General features: G+C 36.5%; 1 protein-coding gene across 3 annotated transcripts in view; it reads right to left on the reverse strand.

Annotated features, from left to right (window-relative positions):
- Positions 1 to 13: 13 nt before the first annotated feature.
- Positions 14 to 21,791, reverse strand: part of LOC125074987 (P protein-like) — a 64,881-nt gene continuing 43,103 nt past the window's right edge. For 2 of the 3 annotated variants that reach the window (XM_047686501.1, XM_047686500.1), the window contains exons 7-19: positions 12,853 to 13,045; positions 11,984 to 12,132; positions 11,265 to 11,468; positions 7,500 to 7,615; positions 6,686 to 6,824; positions 6,028 to 6,163; positions 5,541 to 5,638; positions 4,736 to 4,837; positions 4,183 to 4,276; positions 3,320 to 3,462; positions 2,725 to 2,835; positions 2,322 to 2,463; positions 15 to 1,824 (exon numbers count right to left, since the gene is read on the reverse strand). In XM_047686501.1, coding sequence (XP_047542457.1) covers positions 1,646 to 1,824; positions 2,322 to 2,463; positions 2,725 to 2,835; positions 3,320 to 3,462; positions 4,183 to 4,276; positions 4,736 to 4,837; positions 5,541 to 5,638; positions 6,028 to 6,163; positions 6,686 to 6,824; positions 7,500 to 7,615; positions 11,265 to 11,468; positions 11,984 to 12,132; positions 12,853 to 13,045 — 1,806 coding nt within the window. In that variant the 3' untranslated portion in view covers positions 15 to 1,645. Of the gene's footprint in view, positions 1,825 to 2,321; positions 2,464 to 2,724; positions 2,836 to 3,319; positions 3,463 to 4,182; positions 4,277 to 4,735; positions 4,838 to 5,540; positions 5,639 to 6,027; positions 6,164 to 6,685; positions 6,825 to 7,499; positions 7,616 to 11,264; positions 11,469 to 11,983; positions 12,133 to 12,852; positions 13,046 to 21,791 lie in introns of all 3 variants that reach the window. The other variant, XM_047686499.1, reaches the window with a different exon arrangement.

Consider the following 21,791-nt stretch of genomic DNA (forward strand, 5'->3'; position numbering starts at 1 on the left):
ATACGACAATTTATTACAACAATAATAAGAATTGTGATATATTTAGTTAACTAAAATTGATTTAGCCAACGTTTATTTTTCATATAAAATAATATCGATTTCATTAAAACATTAGTTTTTATGATAATAATACTACATCAATTGATAAAATATAATACATAGTTCAAATACGTTTGAAAGTTTGATGTTATCACTAATCGTGTACAGTCAGCCTCAAAAATAGCAACCTTGGATGATAGCAAATATTATTGTAAAAAAAAATTTGTGATTTTAAGTCAAATTAAGTTCATTAATTATCCGCCAGGAGCGCTGTAGGCCATACACATACAAATCCAAGTTAATACAGACACAGCTCGTGATAATTTAAATAAGCCAAATTAGAACAGAATTTTGTAACAGCTGCTGAGGTAGCGTTTTATTAAATTTTATAAAATAAAGCTTTTTGGGCAGCCTGTATACTGTCAAATTATTAATTCTTATATTCAATTTGACCAAATAATGATATTTCTTTTAACAAAACAAATTTAAAACGAAAGTTAATTTATGTTTAAACAATAGTTACATGTTGAAACTGTGCTAGTTCCTATTGTTTTCTTCCATAAAATATTCTTTTGAAGGTATCTCGTATATATCTTGTTCTAGATGTCGGCAAACAAATTTGGAGCACTGTGATGTAAAATAGATAATTTCTCTAATTAATATATACGTAATATTAACACGCCCTAATAATTATTAAAAAATGATCTAATAGCCTATAATGTATTTGAGGCTGACTGTACTAAAATATTTTGTCGTTTGACTTAAAGCAACTAAAACAATACTCGATTAAAATACCTTTTTTAAGTTTTGGGCCCATTTTTACATTTAAATAAATATTTTTCTTTTAAAACTAAAATTAATTTAAAATATTTAGTTATCTAATAAAAAAAATAAGTACTAAACAAATGGAGGAACTAAAAGTAATAATAAATACTGTGTCGGTTAAGCAACAGCAACTACAGTTGCTATAAAGGTGGTGCTCCCATATCAATATTAAATGGTAGAAATTATTACAATTATTTCGTAAAACATAAAATTAAAACATACATTATGTTTGGAACAGACAATACTATCATATAAGAGTTATATTTTAATATTATTTTTTGTGATGTCATTGATATCGATGGATTTAAAATTGACTAATCATAATATAAAATAAAACAGACGCCATGTTTAAAAAAAATGTTTTTGACAGCTGACAAATAGGTAATGAATTATAGTGCCACCGACTTATCGGTTTTGGCGGCAAATGGAGAACTAACGCCATTTTGAATTGTCGTTCCTCTGTCAAATTGCCTGGTGTCCAGTGTTTCCAATTTTTAGTGTCTTAATCAAAAATACTATCTATGGAAAAAAAAAACGATGTAAATTTTGATGCACACTCTATCTTCCAGTTACGAAGTGATACTGAAAGCGACATCAGGAATTCTGAAAATTAAATCTAAACTATACCAAAATTACCAAAATATCTCGGTAAATTTATTTAAATGGTAACATTCAATTCGACGACGGCAACGCTGCCGCAGAACAGATAAGTCGCTGGCACTATAATTACAAGGCAGATGTCATAAATTAAAAAAAATTGCATTCGAATCTTGAATAAGTTTCAATGCCAAGTGAAAAGACTGTGACATATCAAGAGATATATGGAGGCGACGATGAGGTTCCCGATCATGATGGGGAACCCGATTTTGAGGAACTCCATGAAGGTGAACCGGTAGCCGTGCTGCTCCGCCACGCCCGCGCACACGACGTTGGCGCTCGCACCGATTAGTGTTCCGTTGCCTACAACAGTAATTGTACAATTTGAGGTTGGATTTTTTCGAATGTAAAGCTGTGTAGTTATATAAAATGGAGAATTAGCGTCACGTACATGTCCCACAACTGAGCAAAGGCTGCCAGGCGGTTTGGTGGATATGTGACAGAATTTAATTTAGCCGGTTTTAACCGGTTTCTCAGATAAGATTGTATGGGACGTCTCGACTTAAGGAGGAATAATTAAACATGACACAACGGACGTTTTAGGTAGGAAGACTGAAAAATGGCCCTCATGTGAGGGATGGTTAATATTTCATACAGTGCCAGTACCAGTGGTGGTGAGGTGGTGACCCTTACCGCTAGGTGGCCTATTTCTTAGTTTGTCAACAAAAATGATACAAAAGAAATGGTAATTTTTATCGGTAGAATTTTTTAAATAAATATCCTATATCAATGCAAAGTTGAAATTTCAGCGAGTAAGTGAGTAGTTTTTTTAGAAATGCGTGCTCGGGTCGGATAGTTACCTCCGAGGCAGGCGCCGAAGCTGAGCGCCCAGGCCAGCGGCGGCAGCGGCAGCGCCAGCGAGCTCGCCAGCGCGCCCACCACGCGCACCATCATCGTCGTCAGCGGGATGTTGTCCACGAACGCCGACGCCAGCCCCGACACCTGCAAACATCTCGTTTGGGTTATTTTCATACGGATATTATTCAATTGACATTATGTATAAATGTGGGAATAAATATTATTTTCTGTCGGAGTATCGAGTCCCACTTGCAAATGCGAGTGTGACGTCACAGTGCAGTCACGCCCGGCAGCGGAGCGGGCGGCGGCCACTCTGTCGTCCGAGCTTGCACCGAGCGGACGTCACGACAGGAGCGTTGCGTTATTTAACTTTATAAGCCTTATTGTTATACAAACGTGACTTACCCACAATATAAGCATTATCGCAACAGACAGTCTTGATTCCTCACCGACTTTTAATATGAGTGATTCCGTTAGGCTGCCTATCCAGGCTATTAAGCCTAATTTTGATAAAACCTGAAAATTACATCAAGGTAAAACGTAAGTTGTTTGTATGTGTTTGTTGAGAATTCGTGTGTGCTAAATCTAAAACGATTTATATAGTTGTGTTTTGATGTATTTCACTAAGTTTTTCTATGAGATAGTGAATCTTAGTGAAATACGTCAATCTGATAATCCGATGGGACGGCAAATCCGACATGAGAGAATTCATGCGCAGGAACGACGTCTTAACGTGTTTTCCGAGGAACAGGATGTACACAATTCCGAATTCCAGACTCGGAGCTGTTATTGTCAATTTTTCGACAGAAAAATACCAATATTTTTTGCCGGCACGACCTACGGTTTGGACCAAGGACCTCGGAGTTTCTAGTCAGTGAACAAACGAGGCAGTACTATAACCACGCTTTAAACCACGCTTTATCAAAGATGATAAAATTTTAAACACAATTGCATAGACCTGCTTTTATTTACATTTGATATATAAGAATACAAAAATTACCTCCATTAAAACAAATAAGGCTGCAAAGAATAATAAGGTAGACCACTCCACTCTAGCTAGCACCGGTTCCAGGTCTTCCCTCTCAGCCAGAAGTAGCAGAAGTATGGCTCCGAGTAACGCCGTCCAACCCAATGATAATCCCTCTGTTTACATAATAAATTCATTGTAAAACCGATATCAGAAAACAAGCTTTTATTTTATACACAATTTCGTGTCTGTGCTATTGAATGTGAGGAGTTCCCGAGTGTAGAATCAAGTCATGTTCACCATAAAAATGTATTGTCATCAGATCTGAACCAATGCTTCCAAGGTTTTACTTAACAGACTTACTAAACATTCAATAAAAGGGTATAAGTATTAACTGATGGTTTGACAGCCGGCACGATCGTGGGCTGGTGGAGACGAGATCGTGCATGTATACTTTCGGCCAAATGAGAATTGAGAAACCAATAGACGACAAGTATCCACTGACGGACCAATCGCGTGCAGTCTGTGCCCCCGACTCCTTCGTTCCTCCAAAACGACCTAAAACTGCGCAGGTCGAGGTTGTGCTCACGGCTTATGCTGCTTACTTATACTATTTTGATAAAAAAATAAATTCTAAATTGTAACGTTACAAGTCGCCCGGGATCAAGTTTACAAGATACGCTGAATTAGTTTTTGGAAAACAAAAGTCGGATCACATCAAGTGCACCAAAAGTTTATACCACTATAGGCCTGAAATCTTACATTAAAACTTCAATACTACATTTTAATATACATATAAAAATACAGGACAAATTAGGGCGAGATTGTCAAAGTCTGTGCACTCTAGCACTCTGTATCGCATCACCGAGTGAAGTTTATTTGAAGGTTATACTTACGTAGTTCAGGTATGGCGTGCAGGAAGAACACGACAACAACGAACGTCACGCAGATCGTTGACTTCACCAACAGCTGCATATCTCTGATGCGGTACTGGAAATCGAAAACCCAAAATCAATATAAACTTAATTGATACCCTAAAGCACTCAAGGAATAATGTAGAATTGTTCCAGAGAAAAAATTTTTACAATTGGACACTTAGTTCAAGAGACTAGAGAGTTCTGTAGGAGTACAGACAAACAAACAAATTTTAAATCTTTTTAATATTAGTATAGTTGATTAAGAAGGTTCATGTAAGTGATTTTGAATACTTTTTAATTTTGAAACTCAGTAGTCACTCGTTGCCACAATTAAATAAGAAACACTTTTATTTCTATATTTTTGGAATTTATCTGTTCCAATAGTTGATGACGAAAACACAATTTTAAGCCGACACACATGTAGGTTTCCTCACAATGTAGGAAAAATATATTAAGGACATACAAATCCTCGAGGAATCGAAGAATCAGGCATTCAGCACCAATTTAAAATGGGTTTGTGTATCGAACGAACCTTTTGTTTCATTTGAGCGAGCGTCGAAGAGAATAGCGGGTCCGACTTGGACTTCCCACTGCCTGCCTCTCGTTTCAGGAGCGTGGTCTGCAGTCTCTGCACCTGAAACAAGCAACCGTTAAATGAAACGAAATGACTTTTAGTTATGTATATTGTTGATATGTTTGAGAGAGATCTGTTTGAGATTATTGACACTATTTTAAATAAAAATTATTTTACATTCGACCGATCCTGAAAGTTAACACGTGTATGTATTGGCAACGAGGTTTTCCCAATTACCCGGGCAATTCACTGATAGCTTTTTTTTACCTATTCGGTATTAACATCTGGAGTAGAAGAAATTTTCTGATCCTTTATTAGTTATATCCCAGTGGTTTCCACACGGAAAAGGTTCCTTGGAGAAGGTTTATTAACACACCGATTATCGTGCCGTGATACTTCGATATAAGTCGTAGGAAAATCTTAGGACAATTGCGGAAATCTTAGAACAGTTGCAAATTACTGAATAATTGGAATTTAAGGTAGGTTTTCAAAATCGCCCGACCTATATTTAGGATTGCAAGAATCCGACTTATCTTAGGCAAGGATCAACCACATTATGAACATTGATTGGCTGTTATAAACGTCGCACTGATTGGATAAAAAAGCAAACAATTGGCAAATCGTAATTTCATATATGTAATTGTCTTTAACGAACTGGAATATTTGCAATTTCTCCGATTATTCTGCAACATACAAAAAGTTAAACATGACTATGTCACCCGGTTTTTCTAATATAGTAAAAAAAATGTTTGGTATTTGGTACCTTTTTCTCAAGCGCTCTCCTCACAATGTCTTCGTCTCTTGAATAAGAGGAGAGGGACGCTGCGGCTCTCTTCCAGACTCCTATCTCTTGACGCATCTCTGTAATTTAGATACTCTCATATAAAAAAGAAAAAACGTGTCGCATGGGATTTAGAATATTATTTACTTTTTGTCTTACAAATGTCAAAGTCTTCATACATACATTTTTGCATATTTGCAAAGTCTCTGGTCAAGGGTTTTTTATTCTACACATGAACTCTTTGAACACGAATTTTTGTACCTCTGCTAGTCAAAGGTCTTGCGTCCTCATAATAAGAAGCTTTGGAGATTTTTCCATCAAGCTCCAAGGTAATCCACGTTGTCGCTAATGGACACGTGTCAAAATGTCTACTGTTTGCCTGAATTTGGAAACTTTATCTTCGATAATATCCTCTTGTATCGATGGTAAATTTCTATCAAAATCGACATAGCACATATTTTTAACTCACCCACGATATCCCTTGGCACACTATGTCTCAACTTGTTCATGTCGCGGAACATGAAGCGCAGTTGTATGTATGTTTGCACGCAAACGAGCAAGATCCCGACACCCATGTGAAGAGTGAATGATGTGAAGTTTATGTTCTGAAAATAGAGTATAATTCTAAATATTCATTCACAGTAACATCTGACCGAGCAGAGACGGCAAAAAGAATCTTAGCAGGATTTTTTTTAACAAAATGGATTGTACAATTATATATATAGTCTATTCCAAACACAAGAGGTCGAATTAAAAACATCCGGCGTAGAATATACGAGATAAATTATTGGTCTATGATATTTACTAAGGATTTCCAAATAAATTGCGTCTTGAACGTCCTATAAGCTGTTATCGGAACTTAGGGAATAAAAAATAATAATGGAAATAAGTAGTTATGATGAACAGAATAATATTATATTATAAATGATAATATATAAATATATATGTCCCACAAAGTATGTGACCTAAGATGCTATGTCCCTTGTGCCAGTAGTTACACTGACCGGATCGCACTTCAAACCGGAACATAACAATACAATTACTGTTATTTGCTAAAATATCTGATGAGTGGGTGGTACCCAGACAGGCTTGCACAAAGTCCTACCACCAAGTAAATAAATTCTTACCGCATGTAATACAGACGGATGGCTAGCTATGATCACATTGGGAGGATCCCCAACGGGTGTGGCCGCTCCACCCACGTTACTGAAGATCACCATGGACATCAGAACTGGTACAGGGTTTAGCTGCATCACTTCACATAATCTGTGAAAATAAATCACATAAAAAAACTTACTTCCAACGCCTTATCAATTCCAGAGCGTAATAAAGCAATTCTTGGTTAAACCCTCTACACCAATAATTTATTATGATGGTAAAACTACCCAATGGCTAAATTATTATCATGTAGGTAGTAAAAATTAAAATATATCTACTTGATTCAAGTGGGCTTTTTTATATTAGGACAAGCACTTCTGAATCGCCATTTTACAGAACTGTTACGTTTACATTTAATATAAAGCTACAGTAGGTTCGGAAAGTAGATTCTACCTAGAAGATCCGGTAAGATTTTCCAACATTTGAAATTAAAAGGTTTTTTTTATGGCATTGGTTGGCGGACGAGCATATGGGCCACCTGATGGTAAGTGGTCACCACCACCCATAGACAAAGGCGCTGTAAGATATATTAACCATTCCTTACATCATCTATGCGCCACCAACTTTGTGAACTAAGATGTTATGTCCCTTGTGCCTGTGATTACACTGGCTCACTCGCCCTTCTAACCGGAACACAACAATACAGAGTACTGTTATTTGGCTGGAGAATATCTGATGAGTGGGTGGTATCTACCCAGACGGGCTTGCACGAAGCCCTACCACCAAGTGATTGGTTATGTGTAAGGTACCTTTAGGCAAAGCACTGACAAGTTTGTTACTGACCTTATAGTGACTGGTGTCATCAGTAGAACAGTGGTAACATTGTCCAGGAATGTTGAAAAGATAGCCGTGAAGAAGCACAGCGTGTTGATGAGAGGCCAGGTTCGACCGCCGGTCAACTAGAATATTTCAATGGCTGATCAGAGCGTCATTTCTACAAACTTTTTTGTTTTACCAAAAAACATGAAAATTTACTTTTTTGAAAGTAGACTTTTACAAGCACTTTTGAATTGTCATTTTACAAACTATATTAAGTGACGCAACCACCGGTTCGGAATCAGATTCTACCGAGAAGAACCGGTGAGAAACTCCGTAGTATCATCTCATCATCATTTTTTATCATCTATATAATCTTGAATTGAATAATATGCTTTTTCTATTAATGTATTTTTTACAAATGATGTGTATTTATGAATCAGAAAAGTTAAGAATGTCCACTATCAACAGACAATTACTTTTAACCTGAACTATCGATACTATCTAAAGTTTTGTACTATAGATAACTAGTTATTTATCAAAAGTATTACTTTCTCAAGATAACTTTTTAGTAAGCCAGGTAACGACACATTTATGTTTCAATAAGTTTAATTGAATTTACGCCGGTAATAAGTATAAGAATTAATACATTTAGTACATTTTATTTGATTTTTGAAAAAACATTAATATATACCCTGAAGTTTAAAACCTTGTGTGCATTGTAGAAGTGCAGAATTTAAATAATTACATACGTCGATGTCCAAAGATGCGTTTCAAAAAAATAACAAAATTCAATGACAAATCAGAGGCTCGATTCAAGAAACATTGACGACAACTTCGTCATTATTCTTTTCTCAAAACTCATTTACTGACTATCGAATATCGATAATCCAGAACCATCGATACTACATACATATGGATGGTACTTCTGTTACCAGTAGTATTGCTTACGGAGAGAGAGCTAGCGATAATATCGATAGTACCGCCGTTATCAATAGTATATCTCACGCAGAGCTATCGATTAGTGTTGTATATCGATAGTTAAGGTGTTAGCGATAGTATTGATAGTCCATCAATAGTATTGTCACGTGTCAATACTATCGATAGCTCCTCATGAGCAATAATATCGATGGTATTGCAAAAACCATTACTTTTAACCTAAACTATCGATAGTCCAAACCTATCGATGGTATCAATAGTATCGCTGCTACCAATAGTGTTGCTTACAGAGAGCTAGCGATACTATCGATAGTATTGCCGTAATCGATAGGACTGCTCACGGGGAGCTATCTATAGTATTGATCAAAACGATACTATCGATATCCTGAATAGGTTCGAGGTCAACTATCGATAGTACTGCAACGCTGCTATGGATACTATACATGTACTAAACAGTTTTCTAGTTCATATCGATAATTCGATAGTTCTGTCTGGAGGACAATTTCATTATAGACGTCTTCGTACTTTTCAGTACTAGACGATCAAAAATTCTATCGGTATAAAATACCGTACTCTGCGGTGAAGGAAAACTTAATCGTGAGGACAGATACGACGGGTCGCAGACACTATATGGTTAGATCTGTACCAAACGATAGCGCGATTTAAAATACAACTAACGCCATCTACATTTTAATGGTTGTAACTTTTTGTGTATGTTATTAAAATTAGTTTTTTAGGTCTTAGTTAAAAAGGAATATGAAATGAGTGATTTATTTTGTTTTCTTAAATCGAATTTAGAATTGAAGAATAAAAAAAAAGAAGTACTCGAATAAAAAATTAGATCTTTCGGCGACAGAGTTCGTGTTTTCTTTGATTGTCAGAGTATCAATGAGTTTGGGTTTAAAAAAAAAATTATTACATTAATTAGAATGATAATATCGAGAATCAGTTACTTAGTAGATAACATAATACACTTAAATATAACTTATTTTTAGCTATTAACTTTTTTTAAAGTTTAAGTTATTTTTTTATGTTGCACATGACACGAACGGCAAGCTTAGGACTATTTTTTTTTCTAAAAATAAATAATTAACACAAAAAAGTGATAGATTTTTATTGTTTCTAGTTAAACTAAAAATAAATTTAAGTAGTTATACTAGTCATCACTAGATGGCGTATGCAATTTCATTTATTAAATATCAAGCGTATTTTTTGATATCTTCAGATTTATTATTTTTTATTACAAAAACGGTAAAAGTCTATAAATCGTTCAAACCACAATGCCTCATGTAATGTTGGTCAATTTATTATTGTATTTATGATAAATAATATCCTTGAATAAATCTGTTGTATTCTTGATGGTTAGGTACAAAAAAAAGTAATACAATAAAAAAATAAGGTTCTGCTATTATACAAATAAGTTATTGTATTTATGTGACGTATCTACAATGTTGTCTGCAGTCACAACTTGTTAGTAGTTACCCTACTTTGTTCCTTCACAGTCACTAGATAAGGAATACTCGCCATACAACGACATCTGTTGATGGATAGCATGAAACTCGCATAATTGTTCGAGAGCGTCGTAATTGAAACCTAGTCACGGGAACACTTCGATAGCGCGATGCAACAAACTATTAGCGACATCTATCATCGAGCAGACGTATTAAAAATTGCATAGTAATAAATATCACACGCGTCATCAAAACTGTTATTGTGTCTTATAGGAGCTCTAAGATATGTCAGGAATACGGAATAGAAATAATCCATTAGGAACCTGATGATTGATAGCACACCTTGGGAATGAAACGATCGCCTTCTGGTTATTTCTATTCATTTTCAATATATGTTTAATTAGTTTGACAAAAAAAAACCCGCTGAGTTTCGCTGGTTCTTCTCAGGTCAGGGTGTTTCCTTTTCCGAACCGGTGGTAGTGTTTAATTTGACTATCAATAAGTAAGTGTAATGCCTCTATATTGAATAAAGGAGTTTGAGTTTGAGTTTGTCACCGCTAGTAAGTACTGCAGTACACAATTGCAGTTAGCGCTTTCAATAGCAAACTCGTTTACGTGGACGTTATATACAGGTTACATATGCAATATAGTTCAAAATGCCTTATTGTGTAATTTTATGTTGTTGGTTTTTCCTATTCCGTGATCAGGAACGATGTTCTACATCGTAACGCCAGGACAACCAGAGAGTAGAGTTAATCCGCAGCGCCGCTTCGCGAGTTCTACATCGGGTCGTACGTTCTCAAAACCTCGTGACCCTTGCGGTTACCGACTTGCCCTGACGCAGGCATCGATAACGACGATTTGTATGACTAACGGATATGGCAACCCCAGGACGATACCACCAACCAATTTAGACACCACGTAAGTATAAAAATAATGTAAGTATACATCTCTCTAGGCCTATGAGATGTTGAGGTCTTAGGTCAAAACAAAGCGACCAGTTAGATGATGCTCCCGATGCCCAGTCTGACGTAGACCAGACACGACGCAAGTATAATATTAATTTAATAAAATGTTCATATTAAATATAGGTAGGTACATTTTAAATAATACCCCAAAAAAAAGTTTAAAACAATATTGAAAAATGTGTAATTATCTCTGTAATATTAAAACCGTAATATATTTTTAAATTTTAATTCTGTTTTATATAACTTTAACAAGTTTTTTATTTTCATCACACATTAATAGCTCATCACGGTTTCGTATACGTAGAATAAGGGTCTGCATAAAATGTTTATATTTAAGCACAAAAATACAAAAAAAAATTTGATTGGCAACCGTTTTGGGCATACACAGAGAACAGGTTTAGAAAATCATAGAAGAAATACAATATAACCCTTACCTCAAAAGCCACAACCGCTAAATAATCAAAGAGACCGGTTTCCGCCAATATGGCAACCAGAATCATCATGCTGAACAGCAGGAGCAAAGTCTCCATGTCCAGCCAGGAGACGAGTTCTGGTAGCGAGGGTCTGACGCCGCTGAGGGCCAGCACCGCGACTCCCAGGGACGATGACAGAATGGCTGCTATAGTTCTATTTACTATCTGTTGGAGATCAAAGACTATGGTAATTGATAATATCTTTAATTCTGGCAAATTGAGCTGAAATCTAGTTGGGAACACTTGACTCTTAACCTGATAACTATTGTGCTTAATTTATGATTCATAACATCGTGAGGAAATCATGTTCGGATGACAATCTGCCAAGAATCCACCAGCAGCCATTGGAGCTGTGTAGAATAAAACCTTCTCAAGTTAGTATTAATGGTAGTGGCAGTTCCTGGGTTCCAACCCCGAATCAGACCAAGTGGGTTATTCTGTCAAGAACGTCTCAGTAGCCGACTGAACTGTGAAACTCTTTGGGAAGCACGTAAAGCTATCGATCCTCACTCTTGAGTCTGAACTCTTTCCGATAGTATCAGATTTGTCTGATGATGTGAGTTAGGAAAAAGAGAGTTAACTTATGCCGTCTTTGTCTCTCTTGAGATTTACTTTATTGGAAAAAACAGCCTCGATGAGATGATTATCAATTAACTAAAAATATAATAATTAATAATTACCTCGAAGATGATTAAAATGTACAGTACACAGAGCAAGATGCTCGCGTAGATGATACCGTCCTCCTCCGATAACGGGTTGAGCTGGTAACTGACAGTCAGTGGTACGGTTCTGTTGCTGGTCGTGCTAATACGTAACGATATGGAACTCTCTGGAAAATAATAATAATGACGACCTTTATTTCTGTTAACGGCCCTTTTTAGTATAACATACTATTTGTCCATTTAGGTGTTAAGTTTTGTAACATTAGTCCTTAAGTCCTTTAGATACAGCACAAAATTGATTCGTGATTTCAGTCGAATGTAGTAGAAATTAATTCTCTGAGGTCTTTGGACGCCGCGAATAACTGGGGATCCACAGCACTTGTGAGTTGAAGCATGACGGCATTTGGACCGGCGAGAACATCCCTTTTGACTTACATAAAGTACATAGCGATTGTTAATGTATTTATTATATTATTGTATTTATATGAAAGCGAAGTTCATAAACGCTTCGACAATCTTTGACCATCAAAGAAAAGACTTTGACCATGAAAGACTTTGTCCATCTCCGTATACAAAAACGACAGACACCACTCTGAATGAATTGTTGACAAGTTTATATACAATAGCTTGGGGACCTTTTAAGTCGCCTCTTGGTAAGTGATTACCAACGATACCTATAGCCATTGGAACTGTAATTAAATGATTATTATAATAATACCTCCAGTATTTTATCATCTATGCAATAATTTTTCAAATAAGATTTAAATTTATTAATTAGTAAAGCTAAAAGAGTATTTCCTAGTAGTATATACCAATCTATACCATTATGTCCCAGTCTATCCCATCGTATCTAATAATATTCCATATTTAAATAAGTAATAACTAACCATTGTTATAGTTTATCGATGAAATATTATTCGCAGTATCGATGCGGCTAGAATTTCCCCTGTTAAACGTCACTGGGTTATGTTTATTCGGTACGTGATTTTTATCGATTCTTAGCGTCTTCGAATCGGATGCACTGGGCGCGAAGTCTATGACGTCATCGGGTTGGAGTTGGATGATCCATGGCGAAGAATCCTGGAATTATTGGAAAACATTTTTTTATATAATATTGGTGTTTTTGTATGTTATACTTGTTTCTGTCCGCGGCCTCCCTCGCTTGTGAGGGGGGGATACATTTCTGTAGTGTGACATCGTGTATGCAAAATTTCATGATTATCGATTAATAAGTTAAGACGTTAAAACGTACCAAACAAACAAATAATCAAATTCGGTTTCGAAATATTTGTTTGGACGATAGTTCGCTCGTTGGTCGAAATTTGGACATAATTATCATTGACTATAATATTATGTATTTTTCGACTATTTTTTATCAATAAATATCGGATGTAAAAATTCTGTACAGACGTACGTGGACTGTCTTTGTCTAAGAACACTAATTCTCATAATCCAATGGGATGGCAAATTTGACACCACCAGAAAGAGTTCAGACGCAACACGAACGACTTTACCGCTTCTTCTAAACATCGAGCTTCTATGAAATTCTAAGATATTAGGGGCACGGAACACGTGGTTTCCGAGACACATAACCCCAGTTTGCTCATGATAATTTATTGTAAGGAAAACTTAATCACGCTTTAATGGATCTCGGATCTGATACCCCGATGATCTGATCTAGCCAACTATACCGAGCTATAGACCGTCGAAAGACATCCTGCATAATATTTAAAAAGAACGCACTATCGTCCGCGTACAGGGCCAATTGTACGTCCTCTTCTCCCTCCCGAAGAATGTCGCAGAGGGTGGGAATGACGTCCGTTTACGTGTAAAGACGCGGAGACAAACAGCTACCTCGGAGAATTCCGAACACCTTCCACAGACACATAAAAGCTTCGGCCTTCCAGGACACTATTAACACAATCGCGAAAGGCGTCGTGATGTTCAAGAGCTTAGCCAGGAGTCCGGCATGCCACACCCGACCGAAGGCCTTCTCCATATCAAGAAAGAACCCAACGGGGGGATGCCCCTTGTTCGCTATATAAATATAAATTAATATATTTATAAAAAAAAATCAATGTTGGAACTTCCCTTCAAATCTTCTCAGTCAACACGCTACATGATAACAATGCAATCATAAATATTTATGAACATGTATGTCTGTTTGTAAACACTATTGTTCCTCTTCAGCTATCAAACGTTTTATGACTGTATGAGCGTTTTATGTGAATTTATTTGTAACTATTGCAATGGTATGAATAATTCATCATTTGAACGGTTCGAATTCGTTAAAAGTCAAAATATTAAATACCTTTTTACTTTTTACCTTACTTTTGAATCATGTCATATCATGTTACATGATTTAACCGAAAGTAAGCCTTTGGCTTTGTGAGTTATATCTCAAAACATATACAACATATAAACATAGTATATGTCTCTCTTACAACATGATTATGACAAATGTGAAAATTTCATATCATTGGGTTTCGTCTTTGCGTGAATAAGGAACAAAGCAATGATTCAAATGATAAAAAACAAAAATTGTTTGCAAAAAGTGAGTTTTCTCATCAAATCGAAAACGGTTCTCACTAAAACTGCCTCTCGGTTTCCTAAGACATCGCCTAACACATTCAAACAAACAAATGAATCAATTTTCTGAAAGAGTCTTTGATTCGTAAATCACAAGTTTTCGACCGTGTTAGGGTTCGAAGCGGTCATAGGTTTTAGGTATATAACAGTAGCCTATGTCCTTATTTGGTGTTCAAGCTTGCTTCACACCCAGGGACCGTGAGTTTAGGGGGCCCTTCGCGAATACTACTTAGGGGCCCAAATAGAACACACCTAAATGTAGACTTGAATTAAATGAATTGGGTTTGATTACTTGCAGGATTCGCAGGGCTGCAGACCATACTTAATAAAATTAGGTAATTCTTTTGCATTATCGTCTATTATTGACATTTACTTGATTTTGTGAGGCCCAAAAAGCCATATGACTGAGGCCCAAAAAGCCATATGGTAGATCCGGCCTTGTTCACACCAAATTTCATCAGATTCGGGTTCAACAGTGAAAGCGTACAGACAAATAACCAGACATACAGTTGGAGTTACTGTTAATTGGCCACCGGTTCTCTAAGAATCTCCTTTAGTTTTTCATACGATTAATCATAAACACAAACACACACATAAAAGTCAGTGGTGCAGGACACCACCAGGATTTGAAGCCGCAATCTACTAAAAGATGCATATTATATAACCACTGGACTATCTCATCACATTTTCAATAAATATTAATGATTTTAATAGTGACAGACATACACGACTTGCCTACAATGTAACATTTGTTCGAAATAACGGAAATCGTGATCCGTGTTTAGCATTCAGTGAGCAGAAACACAGCTTGTACTCTCCCTTTCTTAAGGCTCAATAAACGTACAAATAAAGGATATATACACATATTGTACACATATTTGAGCCGAGATGGCCCAGTGGTTAGAACGCGTGCATCTTAACCGATGATTTCGGGTTCAAACCCAGGCAGGCACCACTGAAATTTCATGTGCTTAATTTGTGTTTATAATTCATCTCGTGCTCGGCGGTGAAGGAAAACATCGTGAGGAAACCTGCATGTGTCTAATTTCAACGAAATTCTGCCACATGTGTATTCCGCCAACCCGCATTGGAGCAGCGTGGTGGAATATGCTCCAAACCTTCTCCTCAAAGGGAGAGGAGGCCTTTATCCCAGCAGTGGGACATTTACGGGCTGCTTATGTTATGTACACATATTGTACAGATTATTTACGAGTCTATATAGACTGTTGAAGCTGAGAACGCGTCGAAAAAAATGTGGACAATTTTTGGCGACTATAATTGGTTTTCATAATGTCATTTTACGACTGAAAGCCCGCGAATAATTCACCAATTTAGCCAAGATTTTCTAGTCGCTAGAGTCGTGATTCACCGACAATTGTTAAACTATACCCCGTTCAAGTTAGCTTGATCTTTTTGACAGACGGCTTAGTGATGGGAAACAGAAAATATAACATATATAACAGTCGATGGAATGCGTAATTCAAATTAGAATTCAATTTACTTTTTTACCTTATTTTTCTAAAAAGATTTATACCAGCTAAAGAGACTACCACTAGGCAAAGACACTCCAACCAAAAGGACCCTCCGTTCGTAACAATAACTTATAAATGATCTTTAATAATGATTTTTTGTAATCGATATTTGTAACAGTTACTGCCTGTCGTTCGTGTCCCTACCGTCCGACCGATGTAACATTGTACAATCGTCTATTATTTTCAGCGTTTCTATTTAAATTTTACTTTGAAGCAATGAAGTCTTAAAATTTTCGGATAACGCTTGACTCTTCAGGGACTTTTGTATTATATGTATTTTTTTAAATATTTTTAAAAACATTGAATTAAGAAAATAATATGTTCGACATTGCAAAGTTATGTCAATCAAAAAAATTTACATCTGTCAAAAAGATCAAGCAACTTGTACAGGGTATAGGTTTGAAAAGTGTCAAGCGTAGTTGGGCGCACACATAGATAGTTTGGCTCGTTTGTTTTAGTTCTTCTAGTGGATCACTTTATCAACATATGATCTTAGATATTTTACAAAGAGTTCGTTGTCGAATAGCCTGATGGTCTAGTAGCTAGCTAAGACTACTAGTCTTAAAAGTCTGACGATTGACCAAATTATTTATTTTTTGTTCTCGCTGAATAATCGTACTTACATATATCCTCCTCATATATTGGAAGTACCACCGAAATATCCACTCCATTTTTTTAGACCCACATGGACGAGCTATATAGCCCATCCATGTGGCTTTTCATTCCTAAAGGGGTTTTCAGGGTACAGTGAACCCTCTAGACCCAGGCTGTAGTCAGTATCAATTTTGGGTTTTCTGTCAAGTTTTCAGTAGCAACTCGGAGCCTGTATGTCGGTAGTGTTTATACTCGTACAATTACTCTTGTCTCGGAAATTATATGGTACGTTAAACTTTTGGTCTTGTACCTGAATTTTTATTTCTTCACATGGGTATCTCTCTAACTATAAATGAAAAAGACAAATGGAGCGCGCGGAACATTATAGTGAAGCAACAAAAGCGAATACAAATGCTGAACAGATGTATGGGTATCGTAAGAATCTTTACATCATTCTGAGTGACATTGGATATACATTAAATAATTCATTCAGGGCATTTATACTAAAAATGTTTACCAACTAAAAATGTAAGAATTAACCATTCCTTACATCGCCCATCGCCACATGCCTTGGGAACTAAGATGATATGTCCCTTATGCCTGTAGTTGCACTGGCTCATTCACACCGGACCAATAGAATTGTATTATTGTGACACATACCCAGACGAGCTTGCACAAAGCCCTACCAAGTTTAATAAATAATAAATGACTCTTTAATAGTTCAATAGTTCGCAATAAGGAAAATTTTGCGTGATAATACTGTCGCATAGTATGGGTTTATATCTGTGACTAACGACCGAAAAGGCGCCAAAATATGACGTCACGGAAAACTCTATTTTATCTGGCTCGTACACATCGTATATATGTGTGGGTAAAAATGAGCCACACTGATACTAGAGAGCATTATTTTGAGTACTAGGACTTTGCTGTATAAGAATCGCGCTCTGAAAACTGTGTGTCTTTATAAATTTAGCCCAACTGTCATGTTAATCCTAGAAAAACTCTCTTTCCGAGTGATAATATCATGCCAAGGTAGATTTATTTGATCCTTTCACACGTTTTGAATAGATCACATGGATTTATAGTTTTCACTAGAGCCTTCTAATTTCGAAAAAGAGTTACTGAACGCCAATTAATGTCAAATAATACGGTTTTCACTGAAAATTAGTTTGTATTGTTTATATTACTAACAGTATTTAAAACGGGAAATTTACCATGTTTTTTTATTTTTATTCTGCGGAGCTCGATATTTCGACATTATTTACGAATGTCATGTTCACAAGACAAAATCTTGTATTGTTTATAGTTCGCTATGACCCTGCATTTTAAATCTGCATTATGTTCGAAAATATCCATTTAAATTTCATGCTGTAAATGGACAAATGCTCTACCATATTATGCATGTATTATACGTATACAATTTCCTATTGAATAACTCTATTTATTAAAAAAAACCCGCATCAAAATCCGTTGCGTTATTTTAAAGATCTTAGCATACACAGTGACAGACAGACATTGGAAGCGACTTTGTTTTATACTATGTAGTAGTTGAAACATAGTATATAATGTATTTAAACATAATTATACAAACTTTGCACTTTTTATATAAGATCAAATGACGTTGGTGATGACGAAGGATTTCATCAAGAACGCGCCGTTGAGTTTGTTCAAGAATGTTTTTGTATTATAATTGACTAGCTAGCCGTCCCTGATCTCGCATGGAAAATATGGAAATTGCGTTTTTAAACTATGAGATTGGAACGTTCCAGAAATGACCAATTCGACCGCATTGATCTAACATCGTGTAACACGTATCACGTATGACGATATCGTGTCACGCACCGCGTATTATTCTCAAAATTCTAAAGGTGTTAACTTGATGGTAGGGCTTTGTGCGAGCCCGTCTGATTATGTACCACCCACTATCATATATTCTATCACCAAGCAGCTTTTCTTTGTATGAGTGTGTTCCAGTTTGAAGGGTGATTAAAACGGTTAATCTCCGCACAAGGAACATAACATCTTAATTCCCATGGTTGGTGGTGCATTGGACATGTAGGGAATGATTAAAACGACCACTTACAATGAGTTCGCCCATTTCCCCGTCCACCTAACTATTTTATTAAAAAAAGGAGTGATCTGTCACGCTTCCCTGAAAAAGCATCACGAAGCTTCAACAAGGGATGGATGTTTTCAAGACGATCCCGCAGCCTTGCGATCCATGAGAAGCCACCGCAAGAGGTTTCGTGGGTAAGAATTCCACCTAAATCGAGATGCCCTGGTAGGACTCTTAAAAGAAAAGTTATATTTTTCGGTTCTTTGTCAAATAAGCAGGCAGTGGTAAGTGGTCACCATTGCTCATAGACATTGTTACTATTAGAAATACTAACCATTTATGTGTTATATCCCTTATGACTATACACTGGCTCACTCAACCTCCAAATCGAAACACAACGAAAATTGCCGTTTGGAGGTAGAATATATTATGAATGGATGGCACCTACTCAGACAAGCTACCACACAGTGATCCTCTAGTAATCTCAGACATCTTACCGAGATTAATTATTCGTTAAGAAAAATAAGGCATTACATTATAGATAGCGTTGGCTTTCACGCATAGAGGTTCAGCCAGATCAGGTTAGCCAAGTAGGCCCATTAAAGGACTTTTGAATCGTCATATTACTGTTGAATTAAACGTAGAGCTACCACCGTTTCAGAATGTAGAACCGAGAAGAACTGCCAAGCAACTCTTTTCCACCATTTTAATTACAGAGTATCAGTAAAATCAGGGCCGGATCTGCCATATGGCTTTTTAGGCTTCAGCCCAGGGCCCCGTGGATCAAGGGCCAAGTCAAAGTCAAAAATAGACGATAATGCGAAAGAATTAGCTAATTTTATTAAATTAAACAGGTCGTATGGTTTGCAGCCCTGCGAATCCTGCAATTAATCAAACCCATTCCAATCATTTAATTCAAGTCTAAATTCAGGTGTGTTTTAGGTGAGCCCCAAAGTAGTATTAGCCCAGGGCCCTCTAAACTCACGGTCCGGCCCTGAGTGAAATACAATTACATTTTTTTACAATATTTTTTTATATATCCCGTCTGGAAATCAACAAAGACAAAGTGTACGCTTTTTTTAATCTTAAATACAATCTTGTAATGAGTAACACGCCTTATTTATCGTCGTTTTTGTAAAACTTGCAGTCTTAAACTACATCGTCTTCTACTGTATATCTAACGAGAGCAGCATTTCAAAGTTAAACTAATCATTTGGTCGTGCATGTAGAGCAACATTATTGAAGTGCATTCACTTTTATCTGCACGAGTGAACACGGTGCGCGCAAGAGTTGCCACTATGAAGGCCAGTATAGTATCTATATAATACAAATAGCAAGTAGTATAGTTTCGTTATTTTTTTTAAATAATAATTAAAGCTACGTCGATTTACTGGGGCATAGTAATCATATATATATTATGACATCGGTGCTGTAAGAAATATTAAACATACCTTACATCACTAATGCAATCAAACTTGGTAACTAAGATGTTATGTCCTTTGTGTCTGTAGTTACTGGCTCACCTTCCAAATAGATAGTACAAAGTACGCTGTTTGTCAGAAGAATATCTGATGAGTGGGTGGTACATAGCACCAAGTAATATAATCAAATATTTTGTAGGTTTATAAGTGTTTGTTGTCAATTTTTAAATAATGCAAAAATTTAAATGTTGGTGTACAGTTCGACGGTTACTTCAGCCTACTCTCCCCACTAATAGAAGAACACATGGTATTTACTGTTCACTTGGGTAAAATCTACAATTAACTCAAAATTCCCTTTACCACATCTATTTACCGGTTAAAAAGAGAGTTGGGATAATAATCTTCGTACCGACCATGAGATGGTTTTAAATGAAATAACTAATTTTGTTATACATTCCAAAGATCTCATTGGGTCGATCTCATAATATCATACTGATTTTTTTTTCTTATGATATATGTAGGTAAGCGGACGAGTAAATGGACTACCTGAATGTAAGTGGTCACCACCGCCCATAGACAATGGCGTTATAAGAAATAATAATCATTCCTTACATCATCAATGCGCCACCAACCTTGGGAACTAAGATGTTACGTCCATTGTGCCTGTAGTTACACTGGTTCACTCACCCTTCAAACCGGAACACTACTAAGTACTGTTGTTTGAAGGTAGAATATCTGATGAATGGGTGGTACCTACCCAGACGGGCTTGTACAAAGCCCTACCACCAAGTACTCTTTTTCAATATCCAAACCAAGCTGTCATGACCATTGTACATGTAGTTACACTGACTCACTCACCAATCACAACAATACTGGGTACTGCTGTTTGGCGGTAGAATATCTGATGAGTGGTTGACGGGCTAGTACAAAGCACTACCACCAAGTAAAACCGATTATCCTGACCGATTTCGGAGACGGCGGCCAAGCTCAAGGCCACCAGCACCTCATGACAGGTCATAGTGCACAAATGTGACCGCCAATACAGGTGCACTCTTTATTCCCTTATTCTCATAATCTGATAACGCGGCAAAATCGACACGATAGGATAGGATAGGGCGGGTGCAGAACAAACGATTTTACGTGCTTAATTCTTTGATAGATACCCTTTATAACTTTTTATCAGCTCGACCTACCTTGCCACTAGACCAGCGAGGCAGTCAAACGATCTCATATTATGTTTGAATTTTAATTTCTCATTTAATTGCATTATGATAATAAATTATTCTTATTACGATTTAATTTTTGTTTCTTTTTTATGGCCACCTGATGGTAAGTGGTCACCACCGCCCATAGACAAAGGTCCTGTAAAAAATATTAACCATTCCTTATATCACCTATGCGCCACCAACCTTGGGAACTAAGATGTTATGACCCTTGTGCCTGTGATTACACTGGCTCACTCACCCTTCTAACCGGAACACAACAATACAGAGTACTGTTATTTGGCGGTAGAATATCTGATGAGTGGGTGGTACCTACCTAGACGGGCTTGCACAAAGCCCTACCACCAAGTAATATTTAACTTTTTTTTTTATATTTAACTATTTTTTAGAGCCGAGATGGCCCAGTGGTTA

This window comes from Vanessa atalanta, chromosome 29 (genome assembly GCF_905147765.1).
Source record: "Vanessa atalanta chromosome 29, ilVanAtal1.2, whole genome shotgun sequence".
In the NCBI taxonomy this organism is placed as follows: Eukaryota; Metazoa; Arthropoda; class Insecta; order Lepidoptera; family Nymphalidae; genus Vanessa; species Vanessa atalanta.